This window comes from Lynx rufus, unplaced genomic scaffold (genome assembly GCF_022079265.1).
Source record: "Lynx rufus isolate CCGP_SWC_20201006 ecotype Redwood Valley unplaced genomic scaffold, mLynRuf1.p SCAF_24, whole genome shotgun sequence".
Taxonomy (NCBI): domain Eukaryota; kingdom Metazoa; phylum Chordata; class Mammalia; order Carnivora; family Felidae; genus Lynx; species Lynx rufus.
The window spans coordinates 5,214,038-5,238,341 of record NW_025814839.1 but is presented as its reverse complement, the minus strand read 5'-3'; the positions used below and the strand labels follow the sequence as shown (position 1 = coordinate 5,238,341).

The following is a 24,304-nucleotide window of genomic DNA, read 5'->3' as shown; positions in this document are numbered from 1 at the left end:
CACAGGCCATCAACGGCTGCTGTGTGGAGGCCTTGCTCACTTCCCCTTTCTGCCTGGACAAGCCTCTGAGCTTCTATGGGCCTCAGTTTCCCCTCTGTCAAATGGGACCCCTCATCCCTGCCCCTGTCCACTCCTAGGGGAGAAAACGGTGCAGAAGTCCCCTAGAGAGACCTTATGAGGGGTGGCCGTCATCTAGGGCCAGATTTATCCAGGGGCCTGGGGGCTCAGCACCACCCTCCTTCAAACCCCGGGTCCCCTCAGGCCCCCAGAGCAGTGCTCTGTCAGGGGAACCCGGGCAGGGGGAGGGGGACGGGGAGGGGAGGGCTGGCGGTTCCCACGGCCTGGGGCTGCCGCTTGCAGACAGGAGTATGTGGTTTGGCCTCCCAGGGAGCGGGGCAGGAAGTGCTTCAGGTCTGGGGCTTGGGGGTGTTGGGTTTGACCTTGTGGTGAGGCGCCCGCCGGGAGGGAGGGAGGGGGAGACTGCACACCAGCGAGGCCAGGAAAGGGGGGAGGGTGGGCAGGCCAGAGGCCTAACGGGGACACGGGGACGCGGTGAGGGTGAGACTTTTTCATGTTGTATCTTTCAGTCCTTTGGTGTTTTTGAAGCACCGAAATGTAATGCCTATGAAAAAACCGGAGAACGAAATACGAATTCTTTAAAATGAAAACGTAGGGGTGCCTGGATGGCTCAGTAAGCATCGGACTTCGGCTCAGGTCATGAGCTCACGGTCCCGGAGTTCGAGCCCCGCGTCGGGCTCCGGGCTGACCGCTCGGAGCCGGAGCCGGGAGCCTGCTTCGGATTCTGTGTCTCCCTCGCTCTCTGCCCCCGCCCCCCCCCCCCCGCTTACATTCTGTCTCTGTCTCAAAAATAAATAAAACGTTAAAAAAAATTAAAAAAAAAAAACAAACAGGAGGAAAACACCCAAATACGCGTATATCGCGTATATCGTCCAGACCGTCTCCTGTCACCTGCGTTGGTCCCGCCTATACCATATTCCCAACATCCAGAGGAAACCTGTTACAACAAAGTCACAGCCTGCTGGCTTCCATTTCACACAGAATAAAAGCCAAAGTCCCCCCCCACCCCCCCGCGCCCGCCCCGGCCTCAGGGCCCGATAGGACTGGCCCCATTTTCATCTCTGACCTCTTCTATCACCACTCGCCCTCTGCAGCGTCTCTAGCCACACACTGACCTCCTCAAACATACGGGGCCTGCTCCTGCCTCAGGGCCTTTGTACAAGCTGCTTCTCTGTCTGGAATGCTCTTCCCCCAGTTCTCCGCGTGGCTTGCTTTTTAACCTCCTTTGGTCTTTGCTCAAATGTTACATTCTCAGTGAGGCCTCTTCTGACCTCTTTATTTAAAATTATATCCCTGTCATCCGTGCTTACGTGTCTTCCGCTATTTTTCCTCTGCAGCAGTTACTTCTCCCTGGACCATGTTCTAGAATTTATTTACTTAGTGTATTGTTTGCCGGTCACTAGACTGTGGTTCCGGGAGGGTCGGGATTATCTGCCTTATTCACCCTTGCCTCCCCAGGGCCCCAAACAATGCCTGGCACACAGGAGTTGTTCAACACATAGGGGTTAATTCATTAAAAAAAAAACAAGCAAACAGATGAACGTAGGGTATAAGGAAGGTAAAAAGAAACAGCAAACTGTGACAGGTAAAAACATGACGGATAAAGGGTTAATCGGCTTCATGCAGAAGGAGCGTGTGCAAGTCAATAAGGAAGCAGCAAATAGCCCAGGAGGAGGCGAAGCAAAGGGAATACACACGTAATTGGCAAAAGAAGGAGCCACTGGTGGCCAGAAAACAGGGAGAGGTTCTCAGGCTTACCGAGAACCAGAGGTAGGAAAATGCCACTCGGGCGGCATCTCTGTGGCACAGCTCAGGCTGACGTGATGTACAAGTCTGACAGGCATGGAAGGGAGCAGCACGGCTCCCCACCACTAGCGGGTGGTGTAGACGGAGGAGACTTGAAAGCGCAGGCACTCTGACACCCGGCCTCACGCTGGACAGCGGCCTGGGTTGCCGGCCCCGCTTCACAGGTGCAGACACTTGAGGACCAGAGGGGACAGTGAGTCCCCCTGGGGTCCCACAGGGAGAGGAGGTGCCGAAGCCGGGCCCGTCTGAACCCCGGGGTTCCCCGACACCCTGTGGAATCAGGACCGGGTCTCTGGGGCCCTGGCAGGAACTCTGGGGTGGACAGACGGGGAGGGGTCAGGCACCCCGATGCCCTGGCCAAATGGGGATTTTGAATCACAGTCCTGACTGGGGGACCCGGAGCGAGTGTCAGCCTTTTGGGGCCTCGTTTCCTCACCCGAAGAACGGGGGAAATCGGACTTGCCAGGCTGGGTTTCTGTGGGCATTAAGACAGGCAATGCCTGTGTGTCAAAGGCGAGAAATGAGGCCTGGGACAAAGCAAGTGCCCAGTAAATGGAAACAGGCCTGCAGCTGTCCCCTCTCCCCTCCACCACATGGGGTGGAAACTCTGAGTCTGCCCCACAGCTGTGTTCCAAAGTGCTGGACGCTGCCCTCTCAGGAGACAGGGCGGATCGTCCCCACCCCTGCGTGTCCCCCAGGCCCAGGCTGCCAGCTGGCTCCCCGCCCCGTCACAGGGGCAGTGGAAAAATACCCAGGCCGGAGGGACACTCTGGCCCCACTGGGCAAGTCGGTGCCCCTCTCTGGGCCTCCTGCCCTGTTCCCCACCCAGGGCTGAGATGCGGGTGTGAAATGATCCTACGGGGTGGGCGACTTGAAAGCTTTGCGTGTCACGGGCCCTCCGGAGCCAGCCAGCACGCATGAGGGGTGGCAGTTTTAGCTCCGTTTGTCAGATGGGAAAACTGAGGCTAGGGGAGGGAAGCCATGCCCCCAAGGTCACCCAACCGGGAAAGGACTAGACTCTGGGTTCGTCTCAGTCCTGAGGGACAGAAGGAGGTGCAGAGGAGAGAGCGGAGAGGAACAAGAAAGGCAGGGAGAAGGAACGACAGACGGACAGATGGACGCAGAGACACAGGGAGCCACAGAAACACTGTTACCAGTTGAACCGTGTCCTCCTAGAACATCTATGTTGATGCCCCCCCAGGCCCTCAGACACTTTGGAGACGGGGTCCTTGGAGAGGGGACAAGAACGAGGTCCAACAACGTTAGGGTGGACCCTAACCAAGGACTGGTGTCCTCACAAAGAGGAAACCGGACACATAAACCCAGAGGCAGAGGGATCGTGCAGAGGGCCGTGAGGGCTCTGGGGTGTGGGGGGCCAGGGCGGGGCTGGGGGGGGTGCTGGCTGCCTGGCTCCTCAGAGACCCCCATCTCGCCCCTCGTAGGCTATGCCTGGGCCTCTCTTGCCCCGGCAACGGAGGCCTCAGCCTGGGGGAGCCAGGCTCTGCTCCCCTGTTCACACGCCCCTCGTTCCCCCTCATTCCCAGGCAGACTCCACTCGGAGCCAGAGTATTTTTAGCTGGGGTTCCTCGGAGAGGAGGCCTGGGGGCCTTGACACAGGCTTGTCTGGCTGGGCAGGGTCTGTGTGGCTGGGGACAGATGAGAAACCCCTCGACAGTTCGCACACACCCCCCCTTTCTCAGCCAATGTCTGTTCTCAGAGAGGGTAACGACCATTCCCAGGGCGAGGAGGAGGGGGGCGCGTGGCTGGGGAGACCGGAGGACACGTTTAATGATCGGCACAACACCCCCAGGGAGAAATTCTTCTTGTCCCTACAGCCCTCTTGAGCTCAAGCACACTCTATAGCTCCCCACTTAAGCAGCACCAAGCCCGGGCTCCCCTAAGGCCCCCACAATCTGGCTCTGTACCCCCCCCACTTGGGAAACATCTCACCCCCTACTGTTCCAGCAGGAAACCCCCATCCTTGTATGGTCTCCAGAACCTGCTGGATTCATTCCCACCTCCACTCCTTTGCACCTGCATCTGCCTGAGATGTCCTGCTCCTTCTGACCCGCCCCTCGCACCTCCAGCCCTCCCCGGCACGTGCCACGTTCTCCAAGCCCCGCTGAAATCGCCTATGCTGTTCCCTCTACCTGGAATAGCCTTCCTCGGATCTGGCTCCCTCCTCAGAGGGGTCTTCCCTGACGCCCCCCCCCCCCGCCCCGTTCCCTCGCCACCCTACCGCCCTGTCCCGCTATCTCCCCGGCACTTCCCTCTCTCTCCAGCCACTGTGTTCATTTACTCATTTATTTGCTTGCTGCATAGGCCTGTCTCCCCACCAGTCTGGGCCCCATGCGTCTTGCTCAGTTCTGTGAACACACACCCTCGGTACATATTTGGAGAATTAATATCGGGCCATAAAAGCTGAGCGATTCCCAGCCTGCTCTGGAACCGTGGATGGTACGAATTTCATCAGCGGCTAAGACGTTCACTTCACCTGGAAACCCGCTGAACACGTGTAGGAGAGTTGCACAGGGTTCCCAGAGCAGTTCTTATGGTCACTGTGTAGGACACGTGCCAGTATTTTCTTTTCTTTTTATCCTATCCTATCCTATCCTATCCCATTCCATTCCATCCCGTCCCAAGACAATTCTGGTTACAACCTTTCGATTTCATAACCCACTACTGGGTTATGACAATACAGCCCCCAAGAGAAGGTTCTCAAATTCTTGCTGCAGAGGTCCCTGAACCTTCCTGGTCCTGCCCCTCCCTTCTCATAACAGAGCCACAAGGAACGCTCCAGTCCCACGACCCCTGGTGGGTGAGTCCCTCCTGCAATGCCTCCCCAAGAGGACTTCTTGACCTCCTCGGGGCTCCCCCCTGTTGGCACCGGGCCTGCCTGAGGCTGGGGCCGCACAGGGTGCCCCTCTGCCTGTCCCCATGGCTCACGCCCTCCCCCCAGAGGCATGACCCGAGCGGAGGGGGCAGGGAGGCAGGCGGCCGCTGCTGCAGTCTGCCTGAAGAATTAGGAGGCATTCTCGGCTCCTCTGGCCCCCGCACCGACCCGCTCCCTGGATGACCAGGGTCCTAACTGCCATTGCCACACCACTGCGATGAGCAGGCGCTGTGTCCAGGTACAGCGTGTCCCCACGCAGTGGAGATTCCGTTCGCATTTGCCAGATGGGGAGGCTGAGTCTCCGTGAAGGGCACGCCCCAGACCTCACAACTCGGAAGGGGCTGACAGGGGGTCTGAACGTGAGCAGTCACTTTCAAAGGGACAGAAGGCGGACAAGGCAGCCAGCTTTGGGGTCTCTTCCCTTCTCCAGGCCTCAGTTTCCCCTGGTGAAAAAGGAAGCCCGGATGTGGCGACCTCAAAGGTCGTGTCCAGATCCGACCTTGGCTGGTCTTGCCTGGGCCACCCCACAGGGATCTAAGCAGAGCTGGCACGTCTGGGGCACCACGACCCACACCCCAACCTGGCCTTCTGGTCTGGTCTTTACTCTTCCTTCTCATCCCCACTCTCTCAGGCTGATGGAGACGGGGCTCCGGGGGGCCGGGAGCTGACCCGCTGGGTCTGGGGGCCCGGGCTGCCTTCCCCGGAGGGTTTCCATATTTGGTATGACGGGGGTTCCTTTCCTCAGTGAAATCCTGCTGGGAAAGCCAGCAGATTCCAAAAAGGGTTGCACTGGCTGAAACAAGAGCAGAGAGGCTGGCTCTGGTGCCCCTGACTTCTCCCGGATCCGCCACCCCCCCTGCCGCCACCGCCCCGGGTCACCTGGGCCTCTCCTGAGCTGCGAAACACCACATTCGCCCAAAGTTAACGGTGCCATTTCAGGGGCGGCCTATGGGGAAGATATTCTGAGCCAGTGGCTAGTGCTTGCTGGGGCCTCGGCGCGAGATGGGCCTAGTCTAGGGGAGGGGCTGAAACCCTCTAAAAACTCCAAGACAACACAACACGGACTCTGGAATCCTCCGGCTCTGAATTCCACGCCCCGCTCTCCAGCCGGGGGACCGTCAGAAGGGAGCAGACCGCTCCCAGCCTCAGCCTCCCCAGCTGCAACACGGGCCTGGTGGAGTTGTCTGGGGGTAACAGACGAGGCGAGGCAGACAGGTTAGCAAGCGATGCACAAGGAACGCACACCGCTGCAGCCCCAGGGCTCGTGAACTGGGTGATCTGGGGGCGGGGGGGGGGGGTTGTTACGAGCCCTCCCTGCGCTTCGGTTTCCTCGGCTGCGAATCGGGGCTGATGGCGGTACCTACCTCGTACGTAGCACCCCTGCGCGTGGACGTACACCAGCGGGAACGCGCTAAGGTGCTTTAATCACTGCCTGGCACCAAGCGAATTATTCACTAGACGCTAGAAATCGCTTACGACTGTTCTAAGGACTGTGACCGTGCGCTCCTAGCCCCGGAGGGCAGCCACCCTGCGCCCGGGGCCCGTCTTACCCGGGCGGGATGGAGGCGCGTGCGCTCACGCCGGTGGCGCGCTGGGGCCCGGGCCGGTTGAGGTTGTTCTGCCCCGGGGTGGGCGCGCCGCCGCCGCCGCCGCCGCCGCCGCCGCCGGGGGCGCTCGGGCTCCGCGGGGACGCCCCGGGGGGCTGCGCGGGCTCGGCGGGGCCGGCGGCGGGCGCGGCCCAGAGCGCGGCGCCCGCGAAGGTGGCGCTGGGGCGCACGGCGAGCGCGCCGGGCGGCCCTCCGGGAGGCGGCGGCGGCGGCGGCGGCGGGGCCGCGGGGGGCGCCTTGCGGCGCTGCGAGGCCAGGATGGCGTTGGAGGCGGCGCGCGTGCTGTTGACCAGCAGGCACTGCTGGCACGAGCAGGGCTGGCCCGAGCTGGCGCCCACGGGCCACGACTGCGACTTGGGGATGGAGCCCACGGTGAGCGGGTAGGCCAGGTCCAGGCGGCGGCGCAAGCGGCGGCGCCGGCGCGTCTGGCGGTTCATCTGCGACATGCTGTTGAAGTAGATGAGGTAGCAGAAGCCGAGCGACGAGAGGTCGAGCCACGGGTGCTGCTTCTCGTAGGCGTTCTGGATGGTGATGCAGATGTCCATGTCGTAGGCCGTCCACGCGCCGCCGTCGTTCTCCCACTCCCACACGATGCCCTTGCCCGGCGCGGACGACGGGTCGTAGAAGTTGCGCCGCACCGGCCGCATGGTGCCTGCGCTCACAAGGGGGAGGGGCGGTCAGAGCGGGCCCCCCTCCCCCCACCCCCACCCCGGGGGCGGCACAGCGGGGGGCCGGGCCGGGCGGGCGCGACGGGACGGGACGGGCAGGCACCCCCCCTGCCTCGGGACGGGACGGGAAGGGCCAGGGGGTGGTGGGGGTGGGGGTGGGGGGGGACTGTTCGGGCCAGTGGGGGGGCGTGCCGGGCCCCGGGGCCTCCGCGAGCTCACCCATCCCAGACTGCCTTCACCCATCCCCCTCATGGGTGCTTGAATGCCAGCGCTAATTCCTCTCCTCATTCTTCCATCGGCTCCTTCATTCATTCATGCCTTAGTTCCTGCACTCCTATCCTCCTGGGCTCGTTCACTCGCTCCTTCTTTCGCTACATCCTTCTCCCATGCCTGCAGCCATCCCAGATGCTCCTCATTGATACATTTTTTTTTTTCCTCACTCGGTAATGTAATTCAAGCATTCAGTCATCCCCTCATTTACCGCCACCCTATTTAAAAACGTGCCACCCCTCCACATCCTTCCTTTTCTCTCTCTCCAGCCCCGCTTGGCTTTCTCCATCTGGCATAAGTTATATTTTACCTATTTATCTTGTCTTCTGTCTCCTCCCGCTAGAATGTCACCAAGGCAGGGACTCGGTTTTACTCCCTGCTGTATCCTCAGCGCCTGCGCACAGTAGGTCCTCGGCAGATACCTGCCGGACGCATGAGCGCATTCACTGGTCCAGACACCGATCCGTTTGGGGGTTGGTTACTCCCCCTTGCATTCCTCCACGCCTTTTGCTAATTCCTGCATCTGTCCATCCCTTCGCCCACCATTCCTTTTGTTTTCCACTCATCTGTTTGTTCATTTGTGCCTTCCCTTAACGCGCATTGGCCCAGTGCGCTTTCGAGGGTTCCACACTGAGTGCTCATTCAGAATGCACATACCCACGTGATAACCCCAGCCAGGTGAGCATTCGTGCCCCATTTTAAAAAGGAGGGCACTGAGGTTTTGCTCCCAGTCACTGCTTCATGTCTCCCAAAGCTCTAGGCGATCCCCGAGAGCCAGGCTCCACGGGACCCCGCGTGAAACAGAGAGAAGGCAAGGTCCGGGCTGCAGGACTTCTCAGAGGCTTTAGCCTGCTCTGCGCCTCGGGACTACAGTGGAGGGATCGTTTTGCTGGGTTCACTTGGCACACCTGTGGGAAGGCTGTGCGCTCGACTGCTCCTCAACTGTGGGCAGGTCTCTTCAGCCTCCCTACGTCCCGGGGGGGCCCCATCTCGAAAACGAAGGTGCCGCTAACCCATGACCCCCCCCACCCCCCCCCCCACACACACAGAGCTGCAGGGAGGATTCGGCGAGAATAGCCACAGAGCCCAGGGTCTGGGTTGGGCTCCAGGGCCGGGAGGCAGACAGACCTCATTTCAAGGCCCAGCTGCCCAGCTTGCCAGCTCTGTGACTGTGGCCAGGTGACTCAACAGCCCTGGCTTCGGCTTTCTCATCTCCAAAATGGGCACCAGCAAAGCCCAGCTGATTCCTTGGCCCCTTCCTGAGGCGGTCCAACAGGCATCTCAAACTCAGCTCTGCTAGAGCAGGGCTCTGATCCCTCCCCGCCCTGCATCTGCTCCCCACGAAGTGCTCCTCCTGGCAGTTGCTGACAGCTCTGTGCTCCCGGCTGCCCCCAAACGCGGACTCATCCCTGACTTATCTCACACCTCACATCCAGGAAAGCCAGTCACCTCCTCCGCCTTCAGACAAACCCCACACCCGGCCACTTCTCCTCCCTGCTTTGATTCTACCAGGTCTAGACCGTTGGGTCTCTCCTGCCTGGACTGGTGCAGTAGACTCACGACTGGTCTCTGCTTCTCCCTTTGCCATCTGCAGTCTGTTCTCCACATGGCAGCCAGCGGGATCTTGTTCAATGCAAATCGGATTACATCCCTCTCCTGCTCAAAATCCTCCCAGGGCTCCCCCCTCGCTTGGAGTAAAAGCCAAAGTCATCGCCATGACCCGCAAAGTCCCACGTTGTCTACAAAGCTCCTACCAAGCCCCGTGAGGCCACAACGTCCGGTCTTCCTCTCTGATGTATCACCTACCACCTCCCTCTCTCTCACTCCACTCCAGCTACCCTGGCCTCCTTGTCATCCCCCCAGCGCCCCAAGCACTACCCAGCCTCGGGGCTTTGTGTCTGCTGTTCCCTCCACCTGGAATCTGACTCAGTGGGTCCCAGGTGTTCTCATAGTTTCCTTCCTTTCAGGTCTCTGCTCGGATGTCACCTCTTCAGGAAGGCTTTCCCAGACCACCTTTCGAACACATCTTGTTGCTTTCTTTTTCTTCCTAGTACTCGGCACTGCCTGATATGATAGGTTAATCTGCATACTTTCTTTTTTCCTTGTCTCTTCCCACTAGGCTGTCAGCCCAAGAGGTCAGGGATCTTAGTCGACTGCTTTGCTCACTGCTGTATCCCTGGCGAGCACTGAGCCTGGCAGGCAGTAGGCCCTCACAACATGGAGGGCATTTCCACCGTTAACGGGCGCAATTCCAAGGTGCCTGGCCCAGGGATCTACAACCAGATGGGTGGGGATCCCCCGTGGACCTTCCTGAGGACCCCCATGTCCCCCTGCCTTGTTCAGGCTTCCCTCTCCTGAGCTGTCCGAGGGATCCTCTATCAGAACCCAAGGGCTATGGACTACCCCTGCCCGGTCAGACCCTGAGAGCTGGGGAAATCGAGGCACGGAGTTGTAGGCATTGACGTGAGGGTGATGTCCCTGGACGCCTGTATCGGTCAAGCCAATCATAGGAAAACCTCCCCCCCGGGGCCTCTCGGGCTGCCTCATTCTGATGCCTGCTTTATCTTCTTAATCGAGTGCGCGCATATTGATTTTTTTCCCCGGACAATGGTGTTCCTCTAGGACAGGCCTGAGAGGGGTTGTAGGAAACCTTTCCAGATCCTGCTCCTGCTCTGCTCCTGAGTGAGGGCTCACGACAGATGATCTTCGGGTCTGATGGGCCTGGGGCACCACCGTTAGCCTCCTGGGAGGGTTGAGGCACCGCGCTGTAACCCCTGGGATGGTAAAGGAAAGCATGGGAACTTGCTTTATTTAACCACCCCTGTGCATCGTGACTTGAGCGGGGCAGGGTAGGGGCAGACGTGGGAGGTGTAGAATTAAGTGGTTGAGAGAAACAACTCAGAAGTCTCACAGGCCATTGCAGATCCTGGCTCCGCACATAGCCTCAGTGTCCTCATCTGTGAAATGGGCGTATTAATACATGCGCCAAAGAATTACCGTAGGACAGAACAAGACAATGCCTGTCACAGGGGCTCAGCAGAGTGCTCGGCCACAGTAAGTGCTCGGTGAATGTTAACCGAGACGGCTGTTGTTATTACATCACACATTACCCCCATTCCCCCTCTGCCGGCCCTTGTTCCCTCGGTGAGCTCCTATTCATCCAACAAAACCCTCCATGCGTCTACCTCCTCCCGGAAGCGCTTTTGTGTTTCTGCCGCTGCGACTGGCACATGCAGCTGTACATTGCACACCTGTCCTTGCGCTGTCATTAATTCGTTTTTGTGCTTAATCTCCCTCGCCGGTTGATGACCCTCAGGAGGACAAGAACCAGGTCGGACCCACGCCTGTGTTCCCAGCGCCAGGCACAAAGCCCGGTGCAAAGGAGGCGTCTGCAACAGAAACAGGCAACCTACTTGGCACGAGTCAGGGAAAGAGGAGGAGAGAGGCTGGTTTTAATGGAGGGGGAGCGGAGGCTTCAGGAGCCAAAGCGCACCCGGGGTCCCCGGGGAAGAGGGGGGGACAGGGTTCCAGAGGCCAGTGTCGGCCAGCTCTGCAACAAAGGACCCCGACGGCCCCTCCCAGCAGGTCAGGACCAGCCAGCCCAGGCGTCCCTCTCTCCAGGGCTCTATTTACCAGGTATCGATTTTCCTGCCTGTTTACTGGTAGTTATTAAAGGCTGCGTCCCTGGAGTCCTTTTCAAACGAGATTGGAACCTGGAGAGCGGGAGTAATTAGGGCAGCTGCTGTCCTCCCCGCCGGGCCCTGCACCCTGCGGCACCCGCTGCAGCCCGCCCGCCCATCCGTCCACCTCGGGCTCCGGCTGGCCGTGGACCAGGCCGAGGGGGGCCGGCTGGTTCCCCAGTGACCCGTCTGGGCCGCGATCTTCAGATTTCCAAGGGAGCCGGAGCGCTTCTCCTGCCCAGCGGCTTTGGCCTAGATTTTTGGCCAGAACCATGGGTCTAAGATGGGGCCCGAGGTTCTTCAGCCTGGGAAACCGGGGGCCTGGAGGCATAGCTGGGCCTTCTCGAGCAGGCCGCTCCCCTCTTGGGTCTCCAGGGCACCCAGCTGTGCCGGCCACGAGGGTCTGTGCCCCCGTGGCAGTTTAGGAAACTGTGTCAAGCTTGGACCATTTCTAGGCCTGTTTCTGTGTGTCTGCTTTGGTTACCTGTCCCCCAAACCCCGCTTTGTTTCTTAAGAATGTTCGATTGAGGGGCGCCTGGGGGGCTCAGTCGGTTGAGCGTCCGATTTCGGCTCAGGTCACGATCTCGCATCCGTGGGTTTGAGCCCGGCTTCGGGCTCTGTGCTGACGGCTCAGAGCCTGGAGCCTGCTTCGGATTCTGTGTCTCTCTCTCTCTGCCCCTCCCCTGCTCACGCTCTATCTGTCTCTCTCTCTCTCAAAAAAAAAAAAAAAAAAAAAAAAAAACCAAACGAATAAACATTAAAAAAAGAAATTAAAAAAAGAATGTCTGGTTGAAAAATTGCAGTCTTGTTCCAGCTGAACTGAGGGGAAAGGGGCCTTGGCCAAGTGTCAGCTGGAGGATTGTGGGAGCCAAACGCACTGAGACCGGGCGTGGGGGCGGCCACGGCCACTGCGGCCCATAAGCAGCTCGTGCCTGGGACAGAGGCCACGAAAGAGATGGAAACACAGAGCAGAGCGAGAGACAAGGGGGAGAGAGACACAGAGAGACAGAGAGAGAGAGACACATGCCCAGAGAGACTGCCGTAGGGAGACCAAGATCGACACGGGAAATGCTGAGGCGGGTGCGACGAGAAGCCGGGCGTGGGGGGTGGGGGCAGAGAGGGAGGCCGAGGGTGAGAGGCGTAAAGAAACAAAACCCCAAACCTAGACAGTGAGACAGTCAGGGAGAGTCAGGGGAGACAAGAGACAGAGGAGAGCAGGGAGCGGAGAGGATGGGGGCAGACGGTAGCTACAGCCAGAACGACAGAGCTAGCATTTATTGAGCACCCACTGTATGCCGGATGCCGTGCCCAGCACTTTCCTTCACTCACTCATTTTATCCCTCCTTCCAGGGAGGGACCAGAATTATTCCTGTTTTACAGATGGGGCAACGGAGGCCCAGAGCAGTGAAACCTCCGGAGGGCCGGGACTGATGTTGCATTCGTGAAGTAATGGAATGGCCAGGTTGCACCGGTTCTCAGGGGTTCAACTCAGCTAAGTGGTAGCCCCGGCCTAGGATACCTCCCGCGATGGGGAACTCACTACCTTACCTCAGCTTCACTCACTGTGTTTAGCTGTGCGAGGTTTCTGCCCCAAGAACGTAGTACTGATCTGACCCCCTTCTTGGAGGTGGGCCGTGTGGGCATCTCAGCACCCAGCGTTTGGCATTAAGAGGCAGCTGACTCTGTGGAGAGAAGGGAGGGCCCCATGCCCTCCTGCCTGCCTCTCAGACTCCAGAGGGTTCCTCCCTGGACTGGGCCAGCCCCAAGGCCCAGCAGGGAACCCCTCCCTGGGGCGGGGGCCGGGGAGGGGGGTGGAGGTGGCTTCCCGGAGGGAAGTGATCTCAGGGTGGGGGCACCCAGACCCCCACGGGAAGGAGGGCTCGGAGGGAGAAGGAGGTAGCCATGGGACTTCCTGTCCGGCGGAGGGAGTCCTGCCCCAGGCTGAGGCCTGAGATCAGGGGTGGGCAGCGGGTTGAGCCTGAGTTGAGCACCCACTGGCTGCCAGACCCCAGTGAGGGACTTTACTGACCGCTCCACCAACCCAGAAGTAATCCTAACACCCCTAGGACCCAGTCAGAGAACACAGTCGCATGGCCCAGGTTCACGTCAACTTGGGTAATCCTCATGACGGCCCCATGGGGTAGGGATTTTATTACCCCACGTTAGGGGTGAGGAAGCAGAGGCACCCAGTGGTTTAGGAACATGCCCGATATTCCATGCAAGCGAGTGGTCTAGCCAGACCCGCACCCTGACTCCCATCGCTGCCGCCTTTACTGCCCTGCTCCCACCAGCCCATTTTCCAGAGGAGGAGACTGACGCACGGAGGCTGGGCACGGCACGGGGCGGAGGCTCCAGCCTGCCGTTTGACCTTCCAGGATAGAGGTCCTCTCCCTGGGCCCTCCCCGACTGTCCGACTGTCCGCACGGCTGGCCAACTCCCTCTGACAGGGGGCAGCAAGAACAGACAGCTACAGGCGGCCCGATTTATCCAGCTCCTGTGCTGGCGGTTTCCGTGCACACCCCGTCTCCACGGCAGCCCTAGGGCTTTCGAGCGCTCCGATTAGCCCCCCCCTTGGAAGATGGGGAGACTCAGGCTCCCTGGGAAGACGAGGAGGCGTGGCTGGGGCACAGGCCTGGCTGGGATTTGAACCCCCGGCAGGCAGGGGCCCCAGGGCGCCCCGCCCCTCCCCTCCCATGCTGTGATCGATAATCCCGCCGTGTTCTGTTTCCCTTCAAACTCTCCCAGGGGACTCGTCAGGCTCAGCCGTGGCCCATTAGCGGTTTCGGCACGTTTGAAGCTGGCCCAGGCTCCCCAGGGTGGGCCGGCAGCCAGGCCAGGGCAATGGAGAGGAGAGGGGAGGGGTGAGGAAGGCCGAGGGGCCGCGTGGCACTCAGGCTACTGCCTGCGAATCGATTTCGAAAGGCCCTCGTCCCAGAGGCTGCTGGCAGCTGGATGTGCCCACGTTATGGGCCGCGTGCGCGGCCTCTCGGTCACCGGCTTCTAACACGCTGGGGTTCAGACCCCCTGATAGAGCAGCAAGAGCTGCATGCGGGGAAACGAGGGGACAGGGAACGGGAAGGAGCAGTCCCCATCTCCCGGACCGCTGTGTGGCCCCGGGGGACTGACCGGACTGCTCTGAGGCTCTCCTTCCTCGTCTCCTTCCTAACCTCGTAGAGGTTACTACGGCAGTAACCTCTGCCCCGTGTCCCAGCCTGCGCCCTCTGCACCCTGCAACGCATTCTCACGTGGCAGCCAGAGCCAAACTCGAGTCTGACCGCATCACTCTTCCGCTCAGTACCCATCAATAGCTCCCTAGTGCCCTTAGGAATCAGTCCAAGCACTTCAGCTCATCTCTGACCCATCACAAGCTGTCTGTGCCGTCTCACGCTCTCGCCACACCCAACTTCTAGTTCTTTTCTGAACAAGTTGTGCGTGGCTGTGCCTCCGAGTATTTGCACGTGCCATTTCCTCTGTCTGGAATGTCCTTCGATTCCCCCCAGCCCATTTTCCTCCCTGCCGGTTCAGCGCAAGCACTGTCCTCCTGGGATCTTCCCTGCCACACTGAGGGAGAATCACACCCTTCTTGGGGCTCCCACGGCACCTTGCAACTGCAGTACCCCCATTAAAGCACGTAGCTCGCTGAGATATTGAGACTGCGTTCCCTCCAGCCGGGACGCCTCTCAGAAGCTGGGCTGGCTTTCCACCACCTTAGCATCCCCTGATAGCCGGGAACACACGCATAGGCCCTTGGAAAATGCTAGCTGAGGGAAGGAAGGGAGGACCGAATAAATACACACGAGTGAACCTAACTGAATGCTAGAAACGACTAGCCTGAAGATTGCAAGTTAGTGGTGGATGTGTTTGTTGTGGTCAGCATGCTATTTACATTGAAAAAAAAAAAAAAAAAGACAAAAAGAAAGACAAAAATGACCCGCCTTTGAAAACTGGGGTAGACTCACTCAAGTCTGGGTTTCAAACATCCCAAAATATCCAAAGATGTGGCCAGAGGGACTGGCCTCCTTGGCAACCGTTAGCAGAAACTGAGTCACGGTCACCGTATTCGTGCTTTGTAGTATTTATTGAACACCTACTGTGTACCGAGCACTAGAGAACAGCGGTTGGAAACCTTTGCCTTCCCAGCCACTGCACACACTGTTACTAGCTGCCTGGACTCTGTAAGCATCGGAATTTTCAGCCACTGTCAAGAAGGGGGAACTGGGTCCCAGAGAGAGACAGGGACTTGGCCCATATCACCTAGAAATCAGAGCCCAGACCCTTCTCTTACTTCCACGGTACCGGGTGACTCACGCCTTGGCATGAATGAACCTTCGTTCCCTAGAACAGAGGCGCCTAGGAGGGCCCCATAATGGTGTGGTTCCAGGTAAGCCATATGCTTCCTCTGGCGTGTCCTGCTTGCAGCTGGAGGGAGAGGGGACAAAGGCCTGTCACCGGGAGAAGAGGTGGCCGTGCTGCAGCTGCTGGCAGGACTGTCCTGGCCGCCAGCGCTGCCTCCTTTGATTGCCTTGTCCTTTGTTCTGCATTTCAGGGCACTCCGCTCCGGGGCCGGGTGCCAGACTCCCTCCCATACCCCGTCATCGGCCTGCTATTACTGCCTGGGCAGGTGGAGGTGGCAGCCTGGAGCCACTCCAGAGCCCAGAGAGGGAGAGGAGCTTGGCCAGGGGAGCAGAGCAAGGACACAGCCACAAAGGATCCAGAGGAGACTGAGCCCCCAGCCTGGTAGCTCCTGGGGCCCCAACGTCAGGAACAGCCCCACATCCTGGGACCTCCGTGGTGCCTGGCCTCCTGCGTCACACCAGACAGAGAAGGGCCTTGAGGAAGAGGGCTTGTCTGTCCTGTTTACTGCTGCATCCTTAGGGCCTAGGACAGTGCCTGGCACATAGTAGGTGCTCATGACATTCCTACTGCATGAATGAAGGACTTAATACTGACTGCAATCCCATGTGATAGGTACTGGTGTCGGGGCCCACATTCCAGAGGAGAAAGGGAGGCTCAGGGAGAAAGTGCAGCTTACCCAAAGTCACAAGCCTGCACCCCACCCCCACTCCCAATATCAGAGAGCTGCTGGGAAGGGAACCTGGAGCCCGGGCCTCACCCGCAAGGCTCCCTGAGGCAGCCAGTTCCAGGTTTGGGGCCCCACGTCCTCAGCCGGCATCAGCCAGGGGCAGCCAGGGGCTGGTGGGGGTATCTGTGTCAATCAGGAGGCCGCTCGGGGCTGGAGGCTGTCCTGGGAGTGGCTACCTGGGGTGTGATGCGGGAGTAGTGGGAGGGGAGGCCCTGGGAGACACAGACGTTGGGGGAGGGGAGGCTGGGAGGGCCCCGGGCACGCTCCACACCCTGAGAACTCCACCCTGGGGGGGGAACTAGGGACCCCACCGTCCACGGCCTGAGTGGGCACCGCTGCTGTGACCAGTCCTACCCCATCACCTCCCCACCCTGACCTTTCCTTATTACCTTCCAATCGCGGGTTCTATCACCTCCCCACCAGAACTCCCATGCCTCCCCCCTCACTGCTTATCAGCTTCTTCCCACCCTCCATCACTGCCGACGGAGCCCCTGTCATCCCCACCCCCTCCCCTCCCCAGCACCCAGGACGGCCACCGTGACCCTCCCTGAGGGCTTTATCAAAGCCCCGCCCCACCTTACTGGTAATAGAATAGCGCCAATCGGTCTCATCCCCTCCCCCGCCACAGCGCTCATCACCTCCCTCACCTCTGGGTTAGACTCCACAGCTCCCTTGGAAAGAGGGGGCTGGGGGGTTGGGAGAAAGCAGGGAAGGATGGAGAGGGGTGAAGGAGGAGCAGGGGACAGGAGAAGAGAGAGAAGGGGGCTGGCTGTGAGCGGGATCCGACCCAGGATCCCGGGGACAACCCCCCACAGGCCTGGGCAAGGCGCTGGTGGCGCTGTCCAAGGTGCTAGGGCCGCCCGGCCTCGCATGGGGTGGGCGCCGCAGGCCTGGATCTGAATGTCCCTCCGTCTCTTCCGAGCTCTGGCAGGAGGCTCCCCACCCTCTGAGCCTCAGCTTTGCTGTGTGTAAAATGGGGTGACGCCCCCTGGCTGGGTGGAGGGAGCCCGATGGACTGCAAGGATATGCTTGCATCAGCCACCCTCCCCGCCCCGGCCCCAGCATGCTTCAGCTCTGGCCTCCAAGGGCCCATGATTAACGAGGCTGGTCCTTCAGCATGGCTCTGGGTCCCCTGGGGCCCGCCCGCTAAAGGGCAGCAGCTGGCAGCCTGGCGATGCCCAGTGGGACCCAAGAGGCCTCCTTTACCCCTCCCCTCTTCCAGCACAGCTTCCCTCCTCCCCCCAGGCCTGAGGCTTCCTCCAGGACCTTCCTGATGCAGCTCCCTCCACCTGGAAGTGCTCCTCAAACAATACAGACTCTTAGAGGACTCCTCCTCGAGGAAGTCCTCGCTCTCAGAGCCCCCAGGCACACGCTGCCCGAATCACTGGCCCAAGGCAACCCGCACCTCTCCTATGAAGCATGTAACCCTCTGTCCTACTTGAGTGATAACTACGTCCAAAGTAATATTTTTCCTGCTCTTACCTATATTATCTCATTTAAGCCTCACGCCAGCCCTCTCAGGTAGGCACTATTGTTACTCCCCCCCTTACAGAGGAGGGAACTGAGGCTCCCAGAGGTTAAGAGGTTTGCCCAGGGTCACCAAGCTAGCAAGGGGCCAGCCTGCAGTTCAGCTCTATATATCCGAGTCAGAGGGTTCGACCGCTATTCCCATGCTATGTGCCTGCCTCTGCCTTCGCAAAGCTCTGAAACCACTCTGGAAAGGGTCCTGTCTGTCTGTCTCTCTCTCTCTCTCTCTCTCTGCCCCTCTCCTGCTCACTCACGTGCACGTGTGTGCATGCTCTCTCTCGAAATAAAGAAATAAACTTAAAAAGAAAAAAAAGAACCAGCAGCTCCTGAAGCCACGAAAGTAGCCAGGGGCCAGGGGGTGGGTCCGTAGCGGTGTGAATGTGGGCAGTGTGACAGGTGGTAATGACAGACACCCATGAACAGATTAGTTGGACCTCCTGCTGCCATGGGATGGACCCCCCCCCCCCCCCGCCCAAACATACATCATCCTTCTGGCCTCTGCTGTCAGGCCCAGCCGCAGGAGCCCCCCCCCCACACACACACATATTGGCTGGGAGAGGGTCCCCAGGGGTCCTGTAACTAGGGAGCTGGTGCTGGAGGCCTCTGGGGTTCCATAGGCCGTTCCGACAACAAGCCCCAGCAGAGCTCTGGAGGGAGAAGGGGGAGGGGACTCTGTCAGCCCGGCACCAAAGGTCACCTTGTTCTCCATCCCTGAGACCCATCCGAGAGGCCTGGGTTCCACGCTGGGGCTGGCTGGCTGTGTGACCTCGGGCCCGCCTTCTCTGGGCCTCAGTCTCTCCATTGACAATAGCTGGCGGTGCTTGCCCTGGTGATGGCTGTTTCCCTCTCTGGGTGGACCCACTGGTTTCCCACAGCCTAAGCCTGTCCTCAGATAGGACATCCACATGAGGGCAGTGACCGGGGCTGAGTGGAGCCCAAGCTACCCAGAGAAGGAATGATGTGGGCTTGGTACCAATCAGCCAGAAAGCTGGCCCGTCCCTCTATCCCCTGCCATGGAGGTCCAGGGAGGGATCTGGAAGTTAGCTGGGAAGTGGCTAAGTCACATCTCTGTCCAGCTGTGGGGACTGGGTGGAAACTCTGGGGTCTGGGTGAGCTGTCACCCCGACGGCAGGATGGGGGCCAACGAACCTTCAGGGAAGCTGTGGCCTTGCCAGGGGGGCAGCAAGCGGTTCCCGAATTATCTCCCGGCTGCTGGCGGGAGCCGACCCCGGATGGCTCCCGGGTCCAGCTCTGCCACCAGATGCTGCAACCACCTGGGCGAGCCCACTGACCTTGGCTTCGCATTTGTGAACGCCTGGTTTGCCTGTGGCAGGGGGCAGCTCAACACAGAGGAAGATGAGGAAAGCTGGGGGACACAGCACGCGATACAGCAAGAAGGTCGACATACTGCGGAGCACACGCCTATGAAGAGGGCGCCCGCCTTGTGCTTTGCCTGACTCTGGCTCTCCCTTCCAGCCTTGTGCCTGGGACGCCACGGTGAGTGCTCGAACATCACGTGGCCCAGGGTCACAGCATTCCCCCCCACACGTGGGCTTGGACCTGCAGGGCTTCAAAGGGAACCTCACCTCCCGCGGGGAGTGATGAAAACAGCCCGGCAGGAAAGAGGTGAGGGGGCACCGGCTGAACAAACAGCAGCCCCCACGGGACCGGGCCTGGCCTCTCTCCTGTGGTCCAAGCCTCACACCTGGGCTTCCTTCCGCCGGCTGCGCGACAGGCACAGAGACAGGGCGTTTGGGCGTCGGTGGTATACAAGCGGGCCGGTGCCGTGTGCGTGGGTGTGCCCACGCATACGCACCTTGGCCCACACCGCGAGGCGTGTATTTCAGTAGAGGCTCTGACGGGTGTGGCAGGGCTGTGTTACCCCATGGGCAGGTTGAGAGCACAACAGGGCAGGGGTTGGTGGGGTTGGTGAACGGTAGCCTGTGGGCCAAATCTGCCCATCGCCTGCGTTTGCACAGCTCGAGAGCTAAGAGTGGTTTCTACACTTGTCAATAGTTGGGGGGGGGGGACGAAAGAATATTTCATGACTTGTGAACATTATACAAATTCCAGTGTTAGGGTGCCTAACGAGTTTCATTAGAATGCGGCCACAGTTGTTCATTTGCTGACTGTCTGTGACTGCTTTTCTATCGCCAAGGGAGAGGGTGGCGCTTACAACAGAGACGGTATGGCCCGCAAAGGCTAAGATATTTACTGCCTGACCTTGTCAGAAAGCCCATCGGCTCCAGTGTTAGGGCACTGGCAAAGCTGAGGCACACTGCCCCTTCCCTCCCCCCAAAATTAAAGTTCGGCTTCAGGGAGCATATCAAGAATTTTACAATTAGAAAATCTAGATAGAAGCTGTGTTCATTTCAGTACATGTATGTGAGCTTTGGGTTTTATAGCTTTATAGTGTTTTGCGCGTGTGTGATGGTGGGAGTGGGGTGGGGAAGAGAGAGAGACAGAGAGAGAGAGAGGGAGAAAGTGCATGCGAGGGAGAATCATAATCTTTTCCAAGATTTAGGACCTCCTACCCACTTCTTGTGCGTCTATCGTATCTAGTACATGCGAGGCACATGGCAGGGGATTAGTCAACGTTTGTGGGATAAAAAAATCGGCTTCGTTCTCTCCATCAACCCAAATGAGTGATGCTCTCACTCATTTCACAGATGGAAAGTGAGGCCTAGCTTGGGGCTCTTTCCTGGGCCATCAACAGTGAGGACAAGATGTCCTTTCTTGACTTGTGTTACTTCTGGGAGAAGTGGGGAACACAGAATAATGTGTCTGGTGGGGAGGCATTTTGCCCCTCCCTCCAGCGGCTTTCCACAACCAAGGTGCCCCCCTCCACCCCACAGGTTTCCAGGCCTTCCTCCCTTACTGGGGGGTCTTGGCAGGCTCCCAGGAGCCTGCTGAGGGATGAGTGGTTTTTTCCCTTTTCCGGCAAACAGGGGGTAGGTGTGGGTGAACAGCCCTGGGGAGGAGGCGTAGGGAAGTAGCTGAAGCTGAACTTCTGGGGGATTCAGCAAAGCTGAACCATAAACGGGCTGCCATTGAGACTAAGGGGCCTGCTGAAAGGGGGAATGGAGGGAGTTTGGGGAGCTACGGGCCCAAGTGGGGGTGCTGGGATTAGGGAAGGAAAGGGGCCTGAAACAGCGGGCCAAGGACCAGGGGGCCAACGTGGCAGTCTTGGGTGGGGTCATCCCTGCCTCCAAGTGCCCCTCCCCACCCCCAGCCAGGCCCTGGAAAATTTCCACACCCAGAGCTGGCTCTGAACCTGCAGAAAGCCAAACACCAAGCCAAGGAGAAAACCCACTTCCTCCTGATGTCAGACCCCTGCCCTCCAGCAGAGACGGTTAGAGGATAAACCAGATGAATAGGGCAGGGAACGCCTAGCATTTCTCACTTCTCCATCTGGGGCTCAGCGCCTCTCTGGAAGAATGGGCATGAGGGTTAACGGTGATTTTCTCCACCGTCAGGAGAAAATTCAAAGCCCTTTTCACGGCTGTCCAGGCTCTGCTCCAACCTCGGCTTGCACCACTTCTCCCTCACTTACTGCACTCTTAACACAGCGGACTTGAATGTACTCAGCTCCTTCCTGCCACAGGGCCTTTGCACGCACGGCTCCCTCTGCCTGGAACACTGCCCCACTCACTCATTCTTCATATTTCCGTTCAAACATCACTTCCTGAGGTTAATCTTCTGTCACCCACCCCCGTACACCGGGTTCATCTCATGTTCTCAGACCTGCAACCGGTTATCTGTGCGTTACGTGACTGCTTGCTCCCTGGGACCTCCGGTGTAGGTCCTCCAGTGAACCTCTGCCCAGGACCCGGTCTGTCTTGGTCCATGCATTTTTCTAGTGCTTAGCACAGGGTCTGACGCCCAGCGAGATCAATAAGTGATTGTATGACAGCATGAGCGAATGCCTGGCACCACCAGTGACCACACTCAATGCCTGGAGCTGTGGAATCACAGATGTGCCGAAACCACATATTAGGAATTCATCTGCGTCTCCACACTCGGTTAGCACCACTCTGTTAGCACCAAGCGATGTTCTAGTGCATAGCTACCCACTAGAACTTTCTGTGATAATGACGGTGTTCTGGACCTATGCTGTCTGTCCAATATGGTAGCTCTGAGACGCACGTGGCCATGGAGCACTTGAAATGCGGCTGGTGGGACTGAGGAAGTGAATTTTAAAGTTTAATTTTAATTAGCATACATTTAAATAGCTGCATGTAGTTAGCGGCTACCGTCTTGAACAGCTCTGGAGAGCAGGGAAGTGTCCTACTATCTCCGCGGCTGTTACGTGCGGTTCTGTTGAGCAGGGATTCGCAGGAACTCCCCCAAACCTCCCTCAGCCGGCCCCTGGGGTCAAAGGTGCCAAGGATTCTCCGGCAGCTTCCTTGAGGCAGGCACTCACCACCCCCCACTGCCCACCAAGCTTGTCGGAGACCAGCAAGCGACGACCCCCAGAGACCTCCACAGGGATGGCATGCTTCCAGAACATGAATGCTGAGCGTGGACCTCACCGTTTTTGTCACTATCATTACCTATCACACGACCACCAAGACGGCCACCAACCTCATTCTCCCCATCATTATTGCCCCATCACGCTACCCCACCCCCCAAAACAACCACCAAATCCATAGTCAATACTATCATTGACATCGCCACCGACGCCGTCTCCATCATGGCCACCTCACCCCCTCCCTCCACCATTACCAACCGCCCTCACACCCATCCCAACACCACCAACACCTGGAGCCAGTACAGGAAACCAGCCAAGAGTGTTGGCTCTGGAACTCAATTGCCTGGGATTAAATCCCCGCTCTAAATTTTTAAATCACTTGGTTTCTGTGAGACTCAGTTTCTTCATCTGTAAAATGGGACTCCTAATAATAATAATAATAATAATAATAATAATAATAATAATTCAGTAGTATTAGGATCTGTGATTGTTGGGAGAGAATCCAATGAGGAAGTGCATGGAAAGCCCTTTCCCGGAGTGCTAAGCTTTTCTAGGTTCTGGGCTCAGTGAGCGCGATTTTACTCGATCCTCACACAGCTGTGGGAGACACTGACCCACCAATTTTACAGGCAAGGAAACCGAGGCTAAGAGAGGAGCTGGAGCTCAGCCAAGGCCCTACCACGCATAGAAGAGGCTGGACTGGAACCCAAGTCTTGAGCTGGACTAGGCGAGGCTATCCCTTTTTTGGGGGAGGTGAGCAAGGCTGGGTCAGCAGAGCAGTCTCCCAGGCTCCCTCCTCGGGGATGCCGCGGGGATTTTAGCATCCCACCACGAAAGGCGGTGTTTCGTCACAGTGATGGCGACCCTGTCCGTCTCGGCCTGGCCGGCCGGGTGGGTGGGGCGGGGCGGGGTGGGGTTGCTCACCTGTGTCCTGCCGAAACTGGTGCATGGACTGCAGGTCGATGATGTAGGGCACCAGCTGGGTGTCCACCTGCCCCAGGACCACAGAACCACGGGCGTCCTCCTTGAGCACGTTCTCGATGTGGTGGCACACGGTGGCCGTGTAAGGCCGCCAGCGGCTGTGCTCATTTAGCCACTCCCACACCACCACCCGGGCCACATTCTGCGGTGGGAAGCCCAGCCCGTTCACGGGCATCATCACACCCTGGCCTGGCCTTGACATGGCCACTGCTGCAGCCGCAGGGGCCGGGACCCCGAAGGCCTCCTTGCGAACCCGGGGTCCTCTGTGAGGCCCAGAGGCCCCAGTTAAAGGAGCGTGGGGTGGGGTTCCAGGCCCCAAGGACCCCCGCCCCCAGCGCTGTCTCAGATAAAGGGTGCTGCTCTGGACAGCAAACGTCTTTTTCAGGATGGGGAAACGCTGCTCTAAATTCCTCGGTCCCCGGGGCTCAGCAAAGACAGCGAGGCAGCCGCCCCTCCTCTAGGTCCAGTCTCTTTCCTGCAGGTCTCCAGTCACTTCTTCCCAGCCAGCCACGCAGGGCCTGTCACCCAGGAGGCCCGGGCCAGCCTGCTGGCTCTGCAGCGCCCAGCCGGCCCTCTGCGCTCCCGACTGCGTCCCAGACCCTGAGCCTGGCTCCTGCGGGGCTGCTCGCCTGGTCTCGGGTCCGCCCCTCCGACGGCTCCTGCTGAAGGGGGCGTCCCTGTCCCCCCTGTTCCTGCTTCACACGGCGTCCTGGTAGGCCTGGCTGGCTGAAGAACGCACCGGAGAGGGTGCGCCGCGGACCCCTGGCCCGCCGGCCCGGCTGCGGCTCCGGAGCTGGGCGGGGGGGACGAGGGGGGCGGGGGCCCGTGGGCACGCCCCACCCCACTCGTGCTCGCGACCTGCCGGGAGACAAGAAGGGGAGAGGGCCCTTTAAGAGGAGAGCGCAGCACCCCCTCCCCCTTCCCGGGAGAGCGATCGGCTGAGAACAATGGGGAACCGATGGGGGGGCTGGCAAGGGGGGCTTGAGGGGTCACCGCCCGCGTTCCCTCGGGGTCGGCCCGAAGGGAGGGCACGGGCCGCGGGCGCGATTTTCCGAGGCTCCACGCCTGCGGCGCCCCCTCCTCAGCTTCCCGAGCGCGCCCCTCCCCCGGGGCCCGCGCCGGGGCCGGGATGCAGGGCGCGCGGGGATGCGCGGGGATGCAGGCGCGGCCCAGGGCCCCTCGGGGGTCGCGTCGCCTCGTTGGCGAAGCCGGGAGCCGGATGGTCGCGGCTTCCCGCCCT

At 59.5% G+C, this 24,304-nt stretch overlaps 1 protein-coding gene across 1 annotated transcript in view; it reads right to left on the bottom strand.

Annotated features, from left to right (window-relative positions):
• The window catches only part of DTX1 (deltex E3 ubiquitin ligase 1), a 33,877-nt gene extending 10,094 nt beyond the window's left edge, over positions 1-23,783 (bottom strand). Inside the window, exons 1-2 of the mRNA XM_047088534.1 lie at positions 23,008-23,783; positions 6,328-7,036 (exon numbers count right to left, since the gene is read on the bottom strand). Of these exons, the coding sequence (XP_046944490.1) occupies positions 6,328-7,036; positions 23,008-23,266 (968 nt within the window). The 5' untranslated portion in view covers positions 23,267-23,783. The remainder of the gene's footprint in view (positions 1-6,327; positions 7,037-23,007) is intronic.
• Positions 23,784-24,304: the final 521 nt, after the last annotated feature.